Consider the following 18,855-nt stretch of genomic DNA (forward strand, 5'->3'; position numbering starts at 1 on the left):
ACTTGTGCCTCTAATCAGGCCAGGTTATCTGCTTCCCTTGTTAATGCAGTCTCAGGTCCTGAGTTATTGGATTGGAGCAGACGCTGTGTTCCACTCACCAGAGGTCTTAGGATCCCGTGGGGGATCCTCTGTGGGTCCTTGTGGGTGTCCGGAGACTCCCCAGGCCAGGAACTGTGGTGTTTCAGTGGACTGGAAGGTGGTCAGATTTCCGGAGCTCGAAAAGGGTGCTGCCTCAGAAGCTCTGTGGCTCCTGCCTGTCCCAGAAGCTGTCCCCTTCTGTGTGCACACTCTCACCTGTGCAGACTACTTTTCAGTGGAGTCCTGGAACCCAAAAACTGATATTTAAAAGAGTATTCAGTTAGAGGATTTCTCTCTGGAAAGTCTATTTTCTCTAAGAAAGATGTCACACTTCTAGCCAAGCTGTCACCAGAACCTTGACCTAAAAGAGAACATGCAATCAGAAAGGAGAGAGTTGATAGTCACAGATATAACTGATCCATCCTGCATGGCTTCATTTATCTATTGAGCTTCACAAAGACCTGAAAGTCATTATCTGTGAATCTTCTCCCTGCTGTGCCGGGAGTGTGGTGGGCACATTTCTTTATGGAATATTCTCCTTGTCACTGGATAATCTTTGCTGCTTGCTTTGGACCGTTCTCCTTTCCTCCCTTTCTCCCTTCCTTCATTCTGCTAACTTGTTTCTTCAGTCTGGTTTTAGTCAATAGTAGTCATCATTTGAGAGGTGGAGAGGACTGTCTTGCCTTTATCCATTGTTTTTAATTTATAACTTCTGTGCCTGGTTCTAATCCAGTTGTAGGTGTTTAACCCATGTTGCTTATGATTAAATACAATTTTTTCAGTCCTTTGAAAAAACATACTCCAGTACATATAGTCACAACAAATTTCAATGCCACCTTACTGAACTCATGAAATGTAGAAAAAAAATCACTGAACAAAGCAGCACAGGTTTGCTCCTGACCATGCCTCACTGAGAAGCTAAGCAAGTGGTTCCCAGCTTCAGCTTCATCCTCTGTGTAGCACTGATGGGACTGGAGAAGCTATACATTGCTCTCAAAGCCGAAGCTCCTGTGGCTCTCTTCGTAGAACTATCTCTTCTTCATAGGGCCAGAGCCTCTGAGTGTAGACGACCACTACCTTGCCTTGCAAGCTATACCTTTAAGGGGGTGGTGTTGGCACAGGTTGATTATCATTAAATGAATTACGGCTAGATTTCCTAATGGGAAAATTGTTTCAGGAAGTAGATTTAAGTAGTTTTGCCCTCATTCTACCCTCACAAAGATCAATATTTGAACTACATCAATATATGTTGACAAATTCATAAAACAAGATACAGTGTTAACTTAATGGGATTCCAAAGAATGGGCTGTCCAGAATAACATCTTTTAGGGTGTTTCTTAAACATGATTTCATGGAAGGGACAGGGGAGTTGTTCTCTTTAAGGCTAAGGTTATGTACACAGCCTATTCTGTTTTCTTAGTGCAAACACATTTTTTATGAGAGATGGCTTTCATGACCACAGGGTGTACCATTTCAAGCAAAAGGTATCCAGGGTTGTTTGCAAGCTTGCTGTCACTTTTGAGAAATGGAAGCATGTGACTTTTCTTTCAACTTTGGCCTTCTTTTACCTGCTGCCTGACTTAAATGAGAAGTATGTTTGGTCTGCAAGGGCTGCCTTGTTCCTTTCCAGGTGGTTGAATTCTGTAACGAAAGTACACACAACCAAGAAGCCCCGAACCTCCAGAACCAAGTGTGCAGCCTCAGAAGCACCTGGGACGTGATCACAGCCTCCTCCGACCTGAACCATAGCCTCCCCGTGCATGGGGTTGGACTTCCAGCCCCTCCCACGTTCTCCCTCTTGCAGGCTCGTGACCGAGTGGTCTGCTTAGTGCTTGATGTGTCCAGGAAGATGGCAGAGGTAAACACTGACTCCAAATGATTGAAAACCATTCTTCCCCAGCCCCTCATCAGGTTTTAACTCTTTTTTTTTCTCCAATGTATGATGGGATGGGGGCACAAAGGGTTTGAAAGAGTCCAAGATATCTTATTTTCTTGAGAAATAGGTAGGTCAAACCTCAGGAGGCCTAGAGATTGAGATGGTGAGATAAATGAAATCCATCCTATTAGCATCTCCAGGTCAGTGCTAATTGTAACTTTTCTCCCCTTTCCCCATGATGGAGACAAAAGTTACTGTGTCCCTACTTATATCCCCTACACTCTTTGAGGAAGTGAACCAAAGCCACAAAGAAGTAATGTTTTCTGTGTCCACACCAGCTAGGTATCCAACTCCAGGGAAATGGGAAGAGAGAATGTGGAATGTGGAACACACACACACACACATACACACACACACACACACACAAATAAATGTGTGGCATTTTCAGGAAAACAAATGCAACTGGATGTCACTAGATTAAAAGAATTAAGCCATAAAAATTATAAAATTCGAAGGGAGAATTCAACATCTATGTTTCATCTGCTCTACTAATTTTCTTCCCAGCTTGCAAGAAAAATAATATTTGGAGAGAGTCAGTAAATTAAGATGCTGTCTAGTTTGAGGTATCCATGAGACATTAAATTGGTGATGTGTCCTGAGAAGTGGGGGTGAGGTGGGGGTCGGGGTAACAATGGGGACAGGGGTCACAGCCATCTATGAGCAGCCAGTTACTGAGACTCTGAATTCTGTCTCCTCCCCTCCCTTTCAGGGCCATCAAAAAAGCGTCTAGTGGGTTAGTTGGTAGCATTATTGCAATGCTTGATTAGTGCCTGCCACATTTATATTGCAGGTAATCCTTAGAGTAACTATAAAAACCAATAAAGATATTATGCTCACTCCATAGACAAAGTGTTCAGTCTCCAATGGCCACCACGGCAGAGGATGGACACAGGTGCTGGCAACTGCCACACCTCTATCATTAGATCCCTTTGTAATGTCTCCTCCCACTCAGACTGATTTTTTTTTAAATTCAGTTATGTACCTATTTTCAATTGACACCACAGGATTTTAAATTCTGAGTTGGAGTGAAGGGTGAGGATCTTTCACCTCAACTGTGAATAGCTTACTGCTCAGCACTCTTTCTTCTGCACACCCAACACACATTTCTGAGCATATAACTAATTAATTGAAAAATATTCTAGAACTATGCCACTCTTTAAAACTCAAAGAACTGTACAGTGTCTACAAGAAAATTAACAGATTTTTTTTTGCAAGTTGAATTACTTTATTGTCATTGGCCTACCAATCAAATATCATTTTTTCTTTTTCTTCACTCTCTCTCTCTTTTCTTCTGGGGATCTAAGGGAGACAGACTCCTCCGACTACAACAAGCAGCCGAACTGTACTTGATGCAGGTTGTCGAAGCTCACACTTTCGTGGGCATTGTCACTTTTGATAGCAAAGGAGAAATCCGAGCCTCGCTGCAGCAAATTAACAGTGACGATGACCGGAAGCTGCTGGTTTCGTACCTGCCGACTGCCGTGTCCACTGACGCAGAAACGAACATCTGTGCAGGGGTTAAAAAGGGCTTTGAGGTAGAGTGCCCTGAGTTCCGGTTGCCTTTGCTATCTCCTCTTTCACTTTGAATATAAGGTTTGGGGGAACTGAAGGAGTGGGTTTCTTGGTTTTGTTAAAGAGAAGGAGTATGCCCTTACAGTGCCGCCATAGGGGCCTCAGCTGTGGTAGAGCTGTGATTCCTAAAGTCAGGGTCCATTTCTTCTTCCCATTGCACTCCCTTGGCCTGACAAAGTAACCTGTGTCATAATTACTTAGTAAGTGCTGGTTGGCAGAATGTGTAAACAAAAAAGGATAATGTCAGTGCCTAAGGGATTTAAGTATCTTAGAGAGTCCTTCTAAATGGTCCCTACTTATTCTGAAGTGGCCCCAGCTGTGGCAGTTGTTTCTAGGCAAAAAATCATCATTTTTGGTCTCCGCCTACAGACAAACCAGATTTCAATGATAAGCATCAAGAGAGTCCGAGAAGATAAATCAAACACTCACACATATCTGTGGACCCACACACATGGGTGTAAACACACAATTAAGACCAGATGTGTGCCTTAGGAATGGCAAAGCTGATCTAAGCCAGCGTGTGAGGTGCACATGTCCACCATCTGATAGACAGCAAGACATCAGCTACGACTGTTGCTACCCACAGACAACAGTTGATGGGGTGGGGGCACAAAGGGTGCCCGCTGATATCAACTGATTGAAAGATAGGATGTGGTGATGTAGCTCAGTGGTTAGAGAGCATGCTTAGTGGGCTTGAGACTTTAAGTTCAATCTCAGGCACTAAAACTACCAATGATAAACAAACAAACAAGAGACTAAAACCAAAGCCATGATGCCTGGGTTTCAAGTCTTGTGATTCTGATGTCATTGATCTGGTGTGTGAGACCTGGCAATGATATTTGTAAAGGTGGCCATCTAATTCTGAGTGGTGGCTAAGGTTGAAACACTGCCCTAAGCCCTCTTACCGGCCACTGGCTAGATCTTAGAGGTATGGCTCTTATGTAATAATGAACACACTATCTTCTACGAGGGGAGGGGAGGTACGGAGCAATACGGAGGTGGTCATAGAGCACAGGGGACCTTGGAGACATATAGGCGACACTGGGGACCAACTGTGCATGAAAATGAACTCCTCTGTTTAGTCACACAGTTTGAGTTACATTTCCTCAACTGATGGCTCTCTGTGTTCAGGTGGTTGAGGAGCGGAATGGAAGAGCTGAAGGCTCTGTCCTAATATTAGTGACCAGTGGAGTGGATGAACACATTGCCAACTGCCTGCTCACCTCAATGAACAGTGGATCCACCATTCATTCCGTGGCCCTGGGTTCCTCTGCAGCCAGAAAAGTGGGGGAATTATCACGTCTTACGGGTAAAAACCTCCTAAGCATACCCTTAAGCTATGAAACCTAGGTCACAGGTCTTAATTGGGGGAGAAAGTAGGAAAGGCTTCTTTTTAAAAAACATAAATCATTACTAAATGCGGCTAAGCTTTTCCCCAAATTTTGAATGTTTTCTCTAGAGCTGAAAATTTTGTACATCCAATGGAAACCTTTATTTTTATGATTTGCTAAACTAGCCAAAGAATGCATAGTTTGGAAGCTGTGACACATTCTGGAGTAGACGCACAAGCAGCATTGGAAGATACATGGCTGCCTTTTTTCTAGATGAGGCAAAGAATAATTCCATCTTCCACTCTATAAAAACTAATGCAGCGGTTGACCATTGAGAGTTAAGATTTATTGGGTTATTTTTTAAAAATAGTGCTCTCTGATTATATATGCAAATATATAGCCATGCAACTACTAGCAATTAATCTAAATTATTTAGGAATTCTTTTGGATCTCAGACTATCCAGTAAGGGTTTACTGAGGTCTAGTACTCTGCAGTGAGCCTGAGAAAACACCCATGAACTGACAGTCAAACTCAGCTCCTTATGGCCGCATGCCTCATAGTTACATCAGCTGTCATTCAAAGTGAGCCAAGCACATCTCCCACTACCTCCCACCAGCACTTTCTTGTAGACACAGTTTGTCAGAGAAGATTTACTCTGTTCTTATTATGTATCTGTCTTAATAGTTGACATTCAAATTATGTATTTCAGGAGGTCTAAAGTTCTTCATTCCAGATAAATTTACTTCTAATGGAATGACTGAAGCTTTCGTTCGAATCTCTTCTGGAACAGGAGACATTTTCCAGCAAAGCTTACAGGTCAGAATGTCAGTGTTTATCTCTATATAGATGGAGAGTGGACCAGATGGGCTGCACTATCTGCATTATTATTATTATTCTTTGGATATTGAACTCTCTGTGTGTGGAGAGCTCTAAGGAGCTTCTGGGTATCCCCATTTTACCTCACGTCTGTACAGCTCAGGTCCGGGAGTTGTTTTCTGTAATGACTTTAGCTTTCAAGGTCCATGAGAAGACTTCTTTGTGACAGAAAATGGAGCTAGGGGTCGGATAGGGTAGAGTAGGGTCAGGTAGGGTAGGGTAGGATGGGGGAGGTGGGGCAAGGTCCAAACCAAAAGTAAGAGGTTGTGTTTTCATTTCTACTTTTCCCCAACCGCACTATCTCACTCGGGCTGTGCTGCCATCTTGATAAGGAATATTAATTATTTCATGAATTTCTAGAAATTTCTAAGTCTTTACCCTCCCTCTTATTGTTTGTGAGTGAGTGCATGGGCCAGGCTAGCCTTGAGGTCCTAGTCCTTCTGGCTCCTCCTAACTAATGGAATCACAGGCATAAGCCACCAGCCTCAGTTTTAGCCTACCTCTTTAATTAGCATGACTTACTTGATTTGGAGCACAAAAACTTCCTCTTATCAAGCTACCTTTAAAGGGGCCATTTTCCACTCCATTTGGACACAATTGGATAATGTTTCTAACAGAATTTCACCTGCAGTTTCCTCACAGATGGCAAGTAAACCAGCCAAGTTGTGCTTTGCGTCAACAATGAACCCAGTGAATTATTGTCAGGAAATATTTAACGTGCAGACATATAACCACAGTAAAGATGTTAATAGTCCCCTGGCAAGAAGTCAAATGGATGCACCAAGACATATTGTTATCAAGTGATCAAAGGTCAAAGATAAAGTAAAGCTTCATAAAACATTGCATATGGTTTCCCAACTTGGCAGACAGAAGGCATCTGGGCAGGAAAGATATAGGCCTGGAGAGACAGTCAGGGCGCTACAGAAAAACTCTACCCACCAGTAATATTCTAGGTAAACTGAGGCTAGCCGGCTAGGCCAGGCTGACCTTAAACTCTAAACAGTCTTCCTGCTTCCGCCTCCCAGATGCTGGGATTGTAAACATGGACCATGGTGCTCAGCTAGCCAGTTGAATTCATAAAAAACACTGAGAACATGCGCTGAAGAGAGAATACATTTTTCAATAAATGTTGTGAGAAAGATCGAATATTCCCAGGCAGCAGAATGAAAGTGGCCCAGGAGCATTCACCACTGTCAAAACCCAAGTCACAGGGATTAGCACTGTCCTCGTAAAACCAGACATTGAAACTACTAGAAAATACTATGGTAGAAATATCTCAGCACTTTAGGATGAACAAGAGTTTGTGCAGGGAGACAGGGACAGGGGATAAGATCCTCACAGCATGGAAGATAAAGGCTAAAATGACTAATTGGACAACATTGAACTAGAATGTTACTTGGCAAAGCAAACCATGAGGCCAGCACACACAGAGTCCGTGGAAGGAGGCAGTATTTGAAAGCTATGCTGTGACAAGCAGCAGGTATTCAAAGTAACTACAGCAAAGGTGAAAATACTCCAACTTTTAAAACTGGGCAATAAGCTAAATGTAAGGCTGTCCTCTTTTAATCCTAGGACTGGGGAGATAAAGACAGGAGGACTGATCTGATTTCAAGGCCAGCCTGGTCTACAGAGCAAATTCTAGGATAGTCAGAGCTACACAAAGAAACCCTGTCTCAATAAAAGAAAATAAACAAACAAGAACAACAAAAACCAATGGGACAGTAAACCCAAGAGTGGACATTATTTAAAAGGAGACATACAAATAGCCACCAGGTGTGTGAAAAGATGTTTAAAATAGCTAATCACTAGAGATATAAAGATTAATACCACATTGAGATAGTGTGTTGTTTCCAGAAGATTGGCTGATATAAAAAGGTGAAGAAGGAATGTCGGTGAGTGTCCACACTATCAGTGAGAGGGCCGTGCAGCCATTAAGGAGAATACCATTAAGCTCCCTCACAAGACAAAAATGCAACCGCTATATAAGTTTTAAACTTCCTTTGTAAATTTCTTACTAAAACTTGTAAAAGCCTCTGGATATAGTTATACAAATGAAAACCATTTAAACATATTAACAAGCAGAATCTTCTAAGAGCTCATTCTCGTTGTAATTGGCCACATGAAGCCAATGCTCGTTTTCATAATGGATAATATGAGAGCATCTAAATGAATGTTGAGGTGCAATGGAGGGGACTAGGGGGTTAGCACCATGGTAGAGTATTTGCCTAGTGCGCACAAGGCCTAGTGTGCACACGCTCCTGGTTTAATCCCCGGCATCACAGGAAACAATCAAACAGATCAATAGTGAAGCCATGCAATGGTGGCACACAACTATATATAATCCTTGTATTTGGAGACAAGATGATAAAGAATTGAAAGCTAGCCTGATCTACCTGAGACCTTATCACAAACGAACAAAGACAATAATGCACTGTACTTACATTAGCTGTAAGAAGGTAGTTTTAACTAGTTACATCATGCACTGTTTTGCTTTGATTTAAATATATACAATGCAGATCTGAATTAAGCACCTTTGCCTTTTTTTTTTGTTGTTATAAAAGAAGGAAATGTTATATATTTGCTTGAAACTTCCACATACATCTCTTTAACAGCTTGAGAGCGAGTGCAAAACTGTGCAACCCCAGCACCAGCTGGCGGATACTATGACTGTGGATAGCGCCGTGGGCAATGACACACTTTTTCTAGTCACGTGGCAGACTGGTGGTCCCCCAGAGATTGCATTATTGGATCCTAGTGGAAGAAAATACAACACTGGTGACTTTATCATCAATCTGGCCTTTCGGACAGCCAGCCTTAAGATTCCAGGGACAGCTAAGGTCAGTGTGACAGCCTATTTATAACTAACTGCTCAGGGACTGCTAAGGTCAGTTTGGCAACCTCTTTGTAATTAACTGCTCGGCCAAGTGCAGAACTTGCAAGTGAATCCCATGCTTAAATGTGTTGCGTAAAGGAAATGTGCTGACTCATCAAAACGTCATAAACCCATTCTTGTAGATGTTAAAAACATTAAGAAGAGCAACTGAAATATGTCTGTGTGTGCAGCATTAAGTTGTAGATTAAAACCTTGTCACACTCACGGTGTTTCTCTATAGCATTAGTAGGTTTTTTTTTTTTTTTTTTTGAAACCTGAGTCTATCTTTCTTTACAGGAAATATCCATGTAGGTAGTTTCCTATATGTCTGGGAGCAGCTCTATATAGGATTTATAATATGACTAATAAAGTATGTAAGTTTTTAGTACCTGCTGTATTCTGGGTCTTGTACTTAGAATAAGCCAAGCCTGAATAGTGAAGCCAGGCAGGGTGACCCACAACTATATATAATTCCTTTATTTGGGGACAGGAAGATGAAGAATTGAAGGCTACCTGAGACCATATCTCAAACAACAGCAACAACAACAACAAAAACTAGGCATAGGCACCAGGTTCTACTAGAACATATTTGAGGATGGGAAGAAACACCCTAAGGGATGAAGAGCGTTCTCCTGGAAAGACTGGAGACAGTGGAACCTGGTAGTGAGGATAGCATTCTGGCCAGATGAACTAGAACAACGGAAAGCTCAAAGACAAAGCGAGGCTGTTGGTAATAAGATGGACAAATGCATGAAACTCAAGAAGAAGGACGACCAAAGTGTGGTGGATACTTCGATCCTTCTGAGAAAGAGGAACAAGATACCCATGGAAGGAGTGACAGAGACAAAGTGTGGAGCAGAGACTGAAGGAATGACCATCCAGAGACTGACTCGCCTGGGGATCTATCTTATATACAATCACCAAACCCAGACACTATTGCAGATGCCAACAAGGTTTTGCTGACAGGAGCCTGATATAGCTGTCTCCTGAGAGTGCCTGGCAAATACAGAAGTGGATGCTCACAGCAATCCATTGGATGGAGCACAGCGTCCCCGATGAAGGAGCTAGAGAAAGTACCCAAGAAGCTGAAGGGTTTTGCAGCCTCCTAGGAGGAACAACAATATGAACTAACCGGTAACCCCAGAGCTCCCTGGAACTAAACCGCCAATCAAAGAAAACACATGGTCAGACTCATGTCTCTAGCTGCATATGTAGCAGAAGATGGCCTAGTTGGTCATCAGTGGGAAGAGAGGCCCTTGATCCTGTGAAGGTTCTATGCCCCAGTACAGGGGAATGCCAGGGCCAGGAAGTGGGAGTGGGTGGGTTGGGGAGCAGAGGGAGGGGGAAGGGGATAGGGGGATTTTCGGAGGGGAAACTAGGAAAGGGGATAACATTTGAAATGTAAATAAAGAAAAGATCTAATTTTAAAAAAAGATGGACAAATGGAGAAGAGTGTATTAAGGGAGAGGGCAAGCAAGATGGAAGGAGAGGTGATCACTGGGACCTGTAGATAAGTAACAAGGGCTGTTCAAGGCAGCACAGAGCGTAAGGGGCTGGACCCTGAGGGCAAAGCAAGCCCAGGAGGCAGGGAGCTAACACAGGAATCACTCAGACCTGATAGCCTTATCAGGCCCTCCTCTTACCTGTCTACTCCCATAATGTTTTGTTTTAAGTCAAGGCCTTGCCATGTTGGTAAGGTTGGTCTCAAACTCCCAGTCAAGCTACCCTCACACTTAAGCGCCCAAAGTCACCAAGCGCTGGGACCATACAGGTCCACCACCTGGCCCAGATTGTCAGTAGCCTCTGCACTGGACTCTGAGCTGGCGACCTCCAAGTTACCCCTCGACCCCTTGAGCAGACCGTTCTGAAGCCTGCATCCTGCTCCAAACCCTGCGGTACTTTCGAGATGAAATGCCAACCGTTATGGTTGCTACTGGACCGTTTGTGTCTGGCTTCTTCTGCCCCAGCTCATACCTTTCTCCAAAATACCTCCTTCTCTGCTCCTACTGAACTTTTCTGCGAATCCGTTGTGCATCCATTGTGTGCTGCTCACGTAAGGGCTGGGTGGGGATGCTGCCTCTGTTTTGCTTTCTTGCCTGACTCCTTCATCTGGATTAGAAACACCAAAGAACATTTTTGATCTGGAGGTTCCTGCCGTGACTGGTGATGCCATGAGTTCAAAGCAAGACAGTGAGAGGTGACTTGGTGCTCAACTCAGACCTCCCTAGGAGATGGCAAAGCGCACCACTTCCACGGAGGAAGGCTGGCAAGAGTGTGGTGGCAGTCACACTTCCCTCCCCGAGTCCCACCTTGGCCCGCTGCATTTCTTCCGATTCTTTGATTCTTTTTTGTCATTTCTAGGAACTAAACAGGGACAGCAGATGAGTCCTTAAAAGGAGACATGTATAGCTCAGTCAAAAAGGAATACTCCATTACACAAAGTCTTAGTCTTTCTGTCTCAATTTTTTTTACTGGTATTGTTTCTTCCGGGTAGCTTGTGTAAACAAGAGGATGACATGTAGCTGAATTTATAATAATGACTCAGCATACACACTGTTCAGTTCTGACCTATTTATAATAGAAGGTTACATAGTCTAGCACTGTGTGTACTTTTTGTTTGTTTGTTTGACATTTTGCGGGCCTGAGGGGCAGGGAACAAAGGAGGAATGTTGTTATATTAACCCAGGGTATCTATGGATACCACAATGGCATCCTTAGTTTATATAATTTTGTCAGTTCTAAAAATGAATTAAAAGATTTAATTGTCTTTTGGGGAGAGGAGTTCGTATTAATCATGGCAAAGTCCTTTGACCCTGTGCACATTTGCCATGATGTTCTAAGTCTGGGATTCAAAACGTATCCTCACTGCTCCAAATAAGCCCAGATGTATTTACCCCCTATATCTGCCTAACGGTAAAAGTGGCTGGCTAGAGGTCACTTATCTAAGAGTACTTTTCCTAACATCTTTTCTTGTATTTTTTTTAATGCAGCATCAATGAACTGTTGCTTTTTCTTTTCTCTTCTTCACCCTTGACAAAACAATGCCTTATTTTGCAGCATGGGCACTGGACTTACACACTGAACAACACCCACCATTCTCCCCAAGCTCTGAAAGTGACAGTGGCCTCTCGTGCCTCCAGCCTGGCCATGTCCCCAGCCACTGTGGAAGCCTTTGTGGAAAGAGACAGCACCTATTTTCCTCAGCCAGTGATCATTTATGCGAATGTGAGGAAAGGTATGCATCCCATTCTCAATGCCACCGTGGTGGCGACAGTTGAACCTGAGGCTGGAGATCCCGTTGTGCTGCAACTTTTGGATGAAGGAGCAGGTAAGGAGGAATAGCATGGTGCTGCATTACATTGGGGCTGCAGAAGTGTTAATAGCCACCGGAAATCCCTTGAGTCCAACTGCTTTCCTAGTCAGTGTCATCAGATGCCTGAGCTCGTGTTTGCAGGGGACCCCAGCTACTCACATGAACCTTGCTCAAAGCCTGGTCCTCTTCTGTAAGGAACTTGACCAGGTTCCACATGTGTTTCCCCTGGACTTGCATCTTTGGGAGGGATGCACATAAAGTGATAAGGGAGGAAAGGGGCATCTACCCATCTTTTTTTTTTTAATTTATTTTTTTATTAGGGATTTTCCTCGTTTACATTTTCAATACTATCCCAAAAGTCCCCCATACCCACCCCCCAATCCCCTACCCACCCACTCCCCCTTTTTGGCCCTGGGGTTCCCCTGTACTGGGGCATATAAAGTTTGCAAGTCCAATGGGCCTCTCTTTCCATTGATGGCCGACTGGGCCATCTTTTGATACATATGCAGCTAGAGTCAAGAGCTCCGGGGTACTGGTTAGTACATCATGTTGTTCCAACAATAGGGTTGCAGTTCCCTTTAGCTCCTTGGGTGCTTTCTCTAGCTCCTCCATTGGGGGCCGTGTGATCCATCCAATAGCTGACTGTGATCATCCACTTCTGTGTTTGCTAGGCCCCGGCATAGTCTCACAAGAGACAGCTATATCAGGGTCCTTTCAGCAAAATCTTGCTAGTGTATGCAATGGTGTCAGCGTTTGGAAGCTGATTATGGGATGGATCCCTGCATATGGCAATCACTAGATGGTCCATCCTTTCGTCACAGCTCCAAATTTTGTCTCTGTAACTCCTTCTTCCATGGGTGTTTTGTTCCCATTTCTAAGAAGGGGCAAAGTGTCTACACTTTGGTCTTCGTTCTTCTTGAATTTCATGCGTTTAGCAAATTGTATCTTATATCTTGGGTATCCTAAGTTTCTGGGCTAATATCCACTTATCAGTGAGTACATATTGTGTGAGTTCTTTTGTGATTGGGTTACCTCACTCAGGATGATGCCCTCCAGGTCCATCCATTTGCCTAGGAATTTCATAAATTCATTTTTTAATAGCTGAGTAGTACTCCATTATGTAAATGTACCACATTTTCTGTATCCATTCCTCTGTTGATGGGCATCTGGGTTCTTTCCAGCTTCTGGCTATTATAAATAAGGCTGCTATGAACATAGTGGAGCATGTGTCCTTCTTACCGGTTGGGACATCTTCTGGATATATACCCAGGAGAGGTATTGCGGGATCCTCCGGTAGTACTACCCATCTTATAGACATAAAACCCGTGGCTCAGAGGCACCGAGTTTCAATGCTCTCCCGGTAAATTTCCATAATGTAAATCCAAGTTCCCTGATTCTGTAGACAAAACCCTGTCCCATTTCCTTCTGCATCAGTGATTAGAAGAGGTGGCTGCAGAGACTGTGGGGACGGACACATCTCCCTTTGCAATTTCTCAACAAAGATTGCTCATCCAAATGCCACTAAGGTTTGGTTTCCTTGCCATCGGCAAGAAGTACAGTAACAATCTAAGTCTTCATGGGTAACGTGGTTACTATTTATTTTATATAAACAAACTTCCAGTTTTGTCATGCTGGAAAGTCTCTCCATATAGTGGGGAAAGCTGGCTTCAGAGCACTTTAATAATAACAGTGTCACCATTTGGAGATCAAGGTGTAATGTCAGAACTGGCATGATCTTGAGGATATGACAGGCTGCTTGCCCAGTGTGACAAACTGCCTTAAAAGTGCTGCTGTTCTGGGGTCTAGATCTTTCTACTCTAAGCCACAGACTTGGCTTTGAATTTTGTGTTTCCCCTGAGAGTCACTGTGAAAGGAAGCCAGCAGTGAACAGGCTCTTAGAAAGTATCCTGTAGCAAGGCACAGTGGGCAGGAATCTAAGCCTGCTAAGTGCAGCACAGGGAGCTCCCTCCACTCCAACAGTCAAGTGCGTCCCCAGTGAGGAAATCAACTAGCTCTGCCCTGTCTTACAAACTACCAAAGCTGGTTAGCATTTCATGTAGGACTCTCAACCAAAGGCTTCTCTTAAAATTTAATGAAAATTTACATATGTCCACTTGAATTCATATTTTGGAGACATGTTTTATTTCAAAAGGTGAATAAATATGACCGTATGGTGATCAATCATCTTGAGAATGTGCTTTGTTTTTATAGAAACTATTATTAGCTTTTTAGTTGAAAATAGATTGGCTCATAGGAATGGAAGCTTTCAAGATGACTTTTAAGTGTTATCGCTGAAATAGAGAGAGGCCATCTACCTTCTGAGGAGGTTGGGCGCATTCAGAGTAATGTAGTCTTAGGTTGTTTGGTCTTAGAAGACAACCTTTCAGAAATTAAGCAGTCTCAGGTGGAAATTATGATACCATCATATTTTAAACCTTGTGATAATATCAAAAGTAGGTACAATAACATACACCGTATGGAAATGATGTTACATGGGTGGTGGTATCTGTGTTCTTCCCAGGCCTACAGAGAGACAATCTGCGGGAGACAAGAAGGCCATTTGGTTCAAATTTCAAAATCTGACACAAGGTTGTTATTTTAAGCATACTTAAGTATAGTGCGATTTGATGAAAAAACTTTTCTTGTGATGATTAACTCAAACACACAGGCCCAGCAAAGCATACATAAATCTCTTAGAGGAACAAAGTAAAGATCAAACGTGACTACATTGAAACTCTCTGTAAAGTTAATGTGATAGTTCCATAATAAAAGTATTATAAACTGATTGAGAAAAACAAGCTTATGATGGTTTGAGGGAGCATCTGCTGCAGTCTCGAGCCACTCAGAAAACACAAGTATCACTAGGCTACAGAGCACATCTGCTCCTAGCCGTGGGGTGGGTAACAGGTCTGACATTCCTTCCCTTGAAGGAACACCAGGGTGCTTAACACCTCGGGTTCCCCTTGTGCTTCTCTGGGAGCACAAAGAACTCCATGTGCTCTACATCAAGAGGAATAAATGTTTCAATAACTCATTAAATAGTAGCAGTCAACTGTAATAACATATTAACGCTGAATTTCTGTCTCTATACACACAGGTGCAGATGTTATAAGAAATGATGGAATTTACTCCAGGTATTTTTCCTCCTTTGCTGTAAGTGGTAGCTATAGCCTGACAGTGCATGTCCATCACTCTCCCAGCACAAGCACACTAGCCCACCCTGTCCCAGGAAACCATGCTATGTATGTACCAGGTTACATAACAAACGGTAAGAACAGCAAGTGTGCATAATACTATTTCATGTATGTGTTGGTGATATGTGTGTGTATGCAATAGGCAGATGGAGATGGACTGGGAGGGGATAAAGGGAGAAGGAGGAAGGGAGGGAGGAGAGAGAGAGAGAGAGAGAGAGAGAGAGGGAGAGAGAGAGAGAGTCAAAGTGGCAGAGGCAGGACCGAGGGAAGTGGAGAGCTGGAGAGAAGAGAGAGGACCAAGAGAGACATGACTTTCCAAGCCACACTCAGGCTTGTGGCTATTGTTCAGAGGTAGTGCATTTGCCTGGCATGCACTAAGATTCCATCCCAAGTAACAGCCCCTGCCACTCCCTCACATACATAATTATACTCTAGCCACTATTAATTGCTTCTTCAACTCTTAATCGTTTGTGGTAGAGAATAACAAAAAGTCGGTATTTCCTATGGTTTGATCCTCTCATTTTTTTTAAATAATTTATTTTGAATCCTGTCTTGTGGTTATTTATTTGTGATAACTCACACACAAAGAGGGAGACAAGTAACAGAGCGAGGTGGGGGCCTAACAGTCCCTTTTAAAGTATGCTGTCTTATCTTATTGTTGCTAGGTAACTGGGGGGGGGGAGTTTAGCCTGAAGGTCAGAAGCTTGGTTAGTCATGCTTTTCTTGTGGGGGCTGTGGGGGGTGGTAACTTAGGCAGAAGCCAGAGTTCCAGGAGCATGAGGGAACGTGAACCATGTCATGTAAGTGAATTATCTCCATTTTGGGGGTTCAGACCTCAGCCCAACTGGAGACCAGCCTGTCTGTCCACAGCCCAATGTCCCACATATTTATATGCCCATAACCTTCAAATTCATAATTTAAAAATTACTAAATCTAGTTTAAATCTTTTAAATCTTAAAACCCATATTTAACTAATTCAATTTTAGGGGAATCACAAACCTTATAACCTAATTTTTGGTCTGACTCCTTGGTTGTCTTCTGTCAAACTGCACCAATTAGAAACTATTTTAGGAACTACTTTTAAAATATTTGTTCTTCATTGTGAGTGTACAGGCTAAGGCAAGTGTGTGGACCTCAGAGGACAGGTTGTCACAACTGGTTCTCTTTCCACCTCACGGCTATAGGAGCCTTTCTTCCACCATTTCACATTCAAATCTATTACCAACTTGTGTCTGTGAATCATGCATTGACCTATTCTTTCCTACCTCCCCCTGAAGTCACCACGGATGGCTGCCACCATCTTCCCTCACAGTGACTACTGGATGGCTCTTTTTAAATGGTTTCCTGCTTAGTGGCATTTGATCCATTTACTAAGGACCCTTCAGAAAGCAAAATGATGAATTTTGTCATTTCCTATTCCTCACAGCACTGGGATTAAAATCTACACTGGTCCCTGAGGTCAGTTATGACCTGCTCTCCTGTCTCATCTCAAGGTGTTCTGCTTTCTGTTTGTAGTGCTGGAGATCAAACCCAGGGCACCCTGCCTTCCAGGCAAGTGTGCTGTACTCCTGAGCTGTAGCTACAGCCACCCACTTTTTAGCTTAGTCTCTCTAACACGCAACTTTTCTGAGCCGAGGTTTTCATGCTAGCTGCTCTCTTTTCCTAGGACGTCTCTTCCTTCATGTCTTACCTGGCCATCTCAGCCCAAAAGAAAACTTGAAAGTTACATCCGCAGTACCACCCTGAATGGTGGGAGCTTGCAGAGCACCCTGCTCTTTATTATTCTGGATTAGTCACACTTTATAAATATCTATTTACTGATATGACTGCCACTTACATCATGATTCATATAAATCTCATGGGGGAGGATTTTGGTCTGATTCATAGCACAGCGACATGACCCGATGAACCAATATGTGTGGAGGGAATAAACGGGCAAATGAACGCATTATTGACTAAGTAAACTCAGAGTTCTAATACTGTCTCAACAATCTGTCAAGACTGCTCAGGAAATTTTTAATTTGCTATTTGACTTTCTCTTTGTGCTCCAGATAATATTCAAATGAATGCTCCCAAAAAATCGGGCCACAGACCCGTGAAGGAGAGGTGGGGCTTCAGTCGAGTGAGCTCGGGAGGCTCCTTCTCCGTGCTGGGAGTCCCAGACGGCCCCCACCCTGACATGTTTCCACCGTGCAAAATTACTGACCTGGAAGCCGTGAAAGTGGAAGACGACGTCGTCCTCTCTTGGACGGCACCTGGGGAAGACTTCGATCAGGGGCAAAGTAGGCTTGCTGATTTGTTTCATAAGTACCTTTCCACAGACAGTATCTTCCCACCCCCCCACCCCCACCCCCGTGTGTGTGTGTGTGTGTGTGTGTGTGTGTAGTCATTTTTTATTGTTTTCCATATCAACATTACAAAAAGCTTCACTAGTTAAAGCAAAAGCTAGAGACAGCTCAATAACACAACATGAATTTTACACAATTACTCATAGGGAGTATGACATCATTATTTTGATTCTTGCTTTCAAAAGAATATCAAGTGCTCTTGGCTCACATTTTAGCATGAGTCTTTACATTGCAACTTGGTATTCAGTGATTTCTCACATGTATATTCCTTGATAGTTTGACTTTTGTGGTTATTTTCATTACTAATCTTCACCAACTAAAAACCTTATACAAATTGATCATACTCTCCTGTGTATATTTTTAATTTCAGCTACAGGCTATGAAATAAGAATGAGCAGAAGCCTACAGAGCATTTGGGATGACTTTGACAATGCCGTCTTGGTGAACTCCTCAGAGCTAGTTCCTCAGCATGCTGGCACCAGGGAGACATTTACATTCTCACCCAAGCTTGTCACCCATGAACTTGATCATGAACTCGCTGAAGATGCACAAGAACCCTACATAGTGTATGTGGCCCTCAGAGCCATGGATAGAAGCTCCCTCAGGTCAGCTGTGTCAAACATTGCCCTGGTATCAATGTCTCTTCCTCCAAACTCTTCTCCTGTAGTGAGCAGAGATGACCTGATCCTGAGAGGAGTTTTAACAACAGTAGGTTTGATAGCAATCCTTTGCCTTATTATGGTTGTAGCACACTGTATTTTTAACAGGAAAAAGAGACCATCAAGAAAAGAGAATGAGACAACATTTCTATGAACAAGCAGGCACCGTATCTTCCTTCTTAGATAGGATGAGCATGGCCTTTACATCCACAAAATAAAATGCGAACAAAATCAAAATAACCTCGACATGGGGACTTTTACATTGTGGATAGATTCCCCCCACCCCCCAAAAAAACCCCACCAACTTTTAACTCATTTTGGGAAAGGGTTAGAAAACAGTGTAAGGTTCCAGTTTTTGAAAAATAATAAAATATATTGCTCAAGGTAATGGCTTGAAAGGCAAGGTAAGAACAAAATCAAATCGAGTCAAGAAAAGCTTGTTTTATTGAAGTTCAGGTTGGGAGAAGTTCTGGGCACAGAAAAGAATGCTGGGTCTGAGTTAGACAGTGTAACCATCTGTATGAAGCAAGCATGTTACTTGTATGAAGCAAGCATGTTACTTTGATGAGTTTCTCGTCTCTGCTTCTCTGTGCAGAGAAGGATACGTGTTTGTAACTGAAAACCAAGCTGCTTCATAGATGAGGCCATACTACAGGGTTCTTTATATCTTGTCCT

At 43.1% G+C, this 18,855-nt stretch overlaps 1 protein-coding gene across 1 annotated transcript in view; it reads left to right on the plus strand.

Moving 5' to 3' along the window:
- LOC110291549 (calcium-activated chloride channel regulator 2) overlaps nt 1–18,469 on the plus strand; it is a 34,241-nt gene extending 15,772 nt beyond the window's left edge. Inside the window, exons 6-14 of the mRNA XM_021158758.2 lie at nt 1,709–1,936; nt 3,319–3,549; nt 4,718–4,895; nt 5,628–5,734; nt 8,407–8,631; nt 11,724–11,994; nt 15,077–15,247; nt 17,225–17,455; nt 17,892–18,469. Coding sequence (XP_021014417.1) covers nt 1,709–1,936; nt 3,319–3,549; nt 4,718–4,895; nt 5,628–5,734; nt 8,407–8,631; nt 11,724–11,994; nt 15,077–15,247; nt 17,225–17,455; nt 17,892–18,334 — 2,085 coding nt within the window. The 3' untranslated portion in view covers nt 18,335–18,469. The remainder of the gene's footprint in view (nt 1–1,708; nt 1,937–3,318; nt 3,550–4,717; nt 4,896–5,627; nt 5,735–8,406; nt 8,632–11,723; nt 11,995–15,076; nt 15,248–17,224; nt 17,456–17,891) is intronic.
- The last annotated feature ends 386 nt before the right edge of the window (nt 18,470–18,855 follow it).

The sequence above is a fragment of the Mus caroli genome, unplaced genomic scaffold (genome assembly GCF_978045245.1).
Source record: "Mus caroli unplaced genomic scaffold, Mus_caroli_1 scaffold_3, whole genome shotgun sequence".
Taxonomy (NCBI): domain Eukaryota; kingdom Metazoa; phylum Chordata; class Mammalia; order Rodentia; family Muridae; genus Mus; species Mus caroli.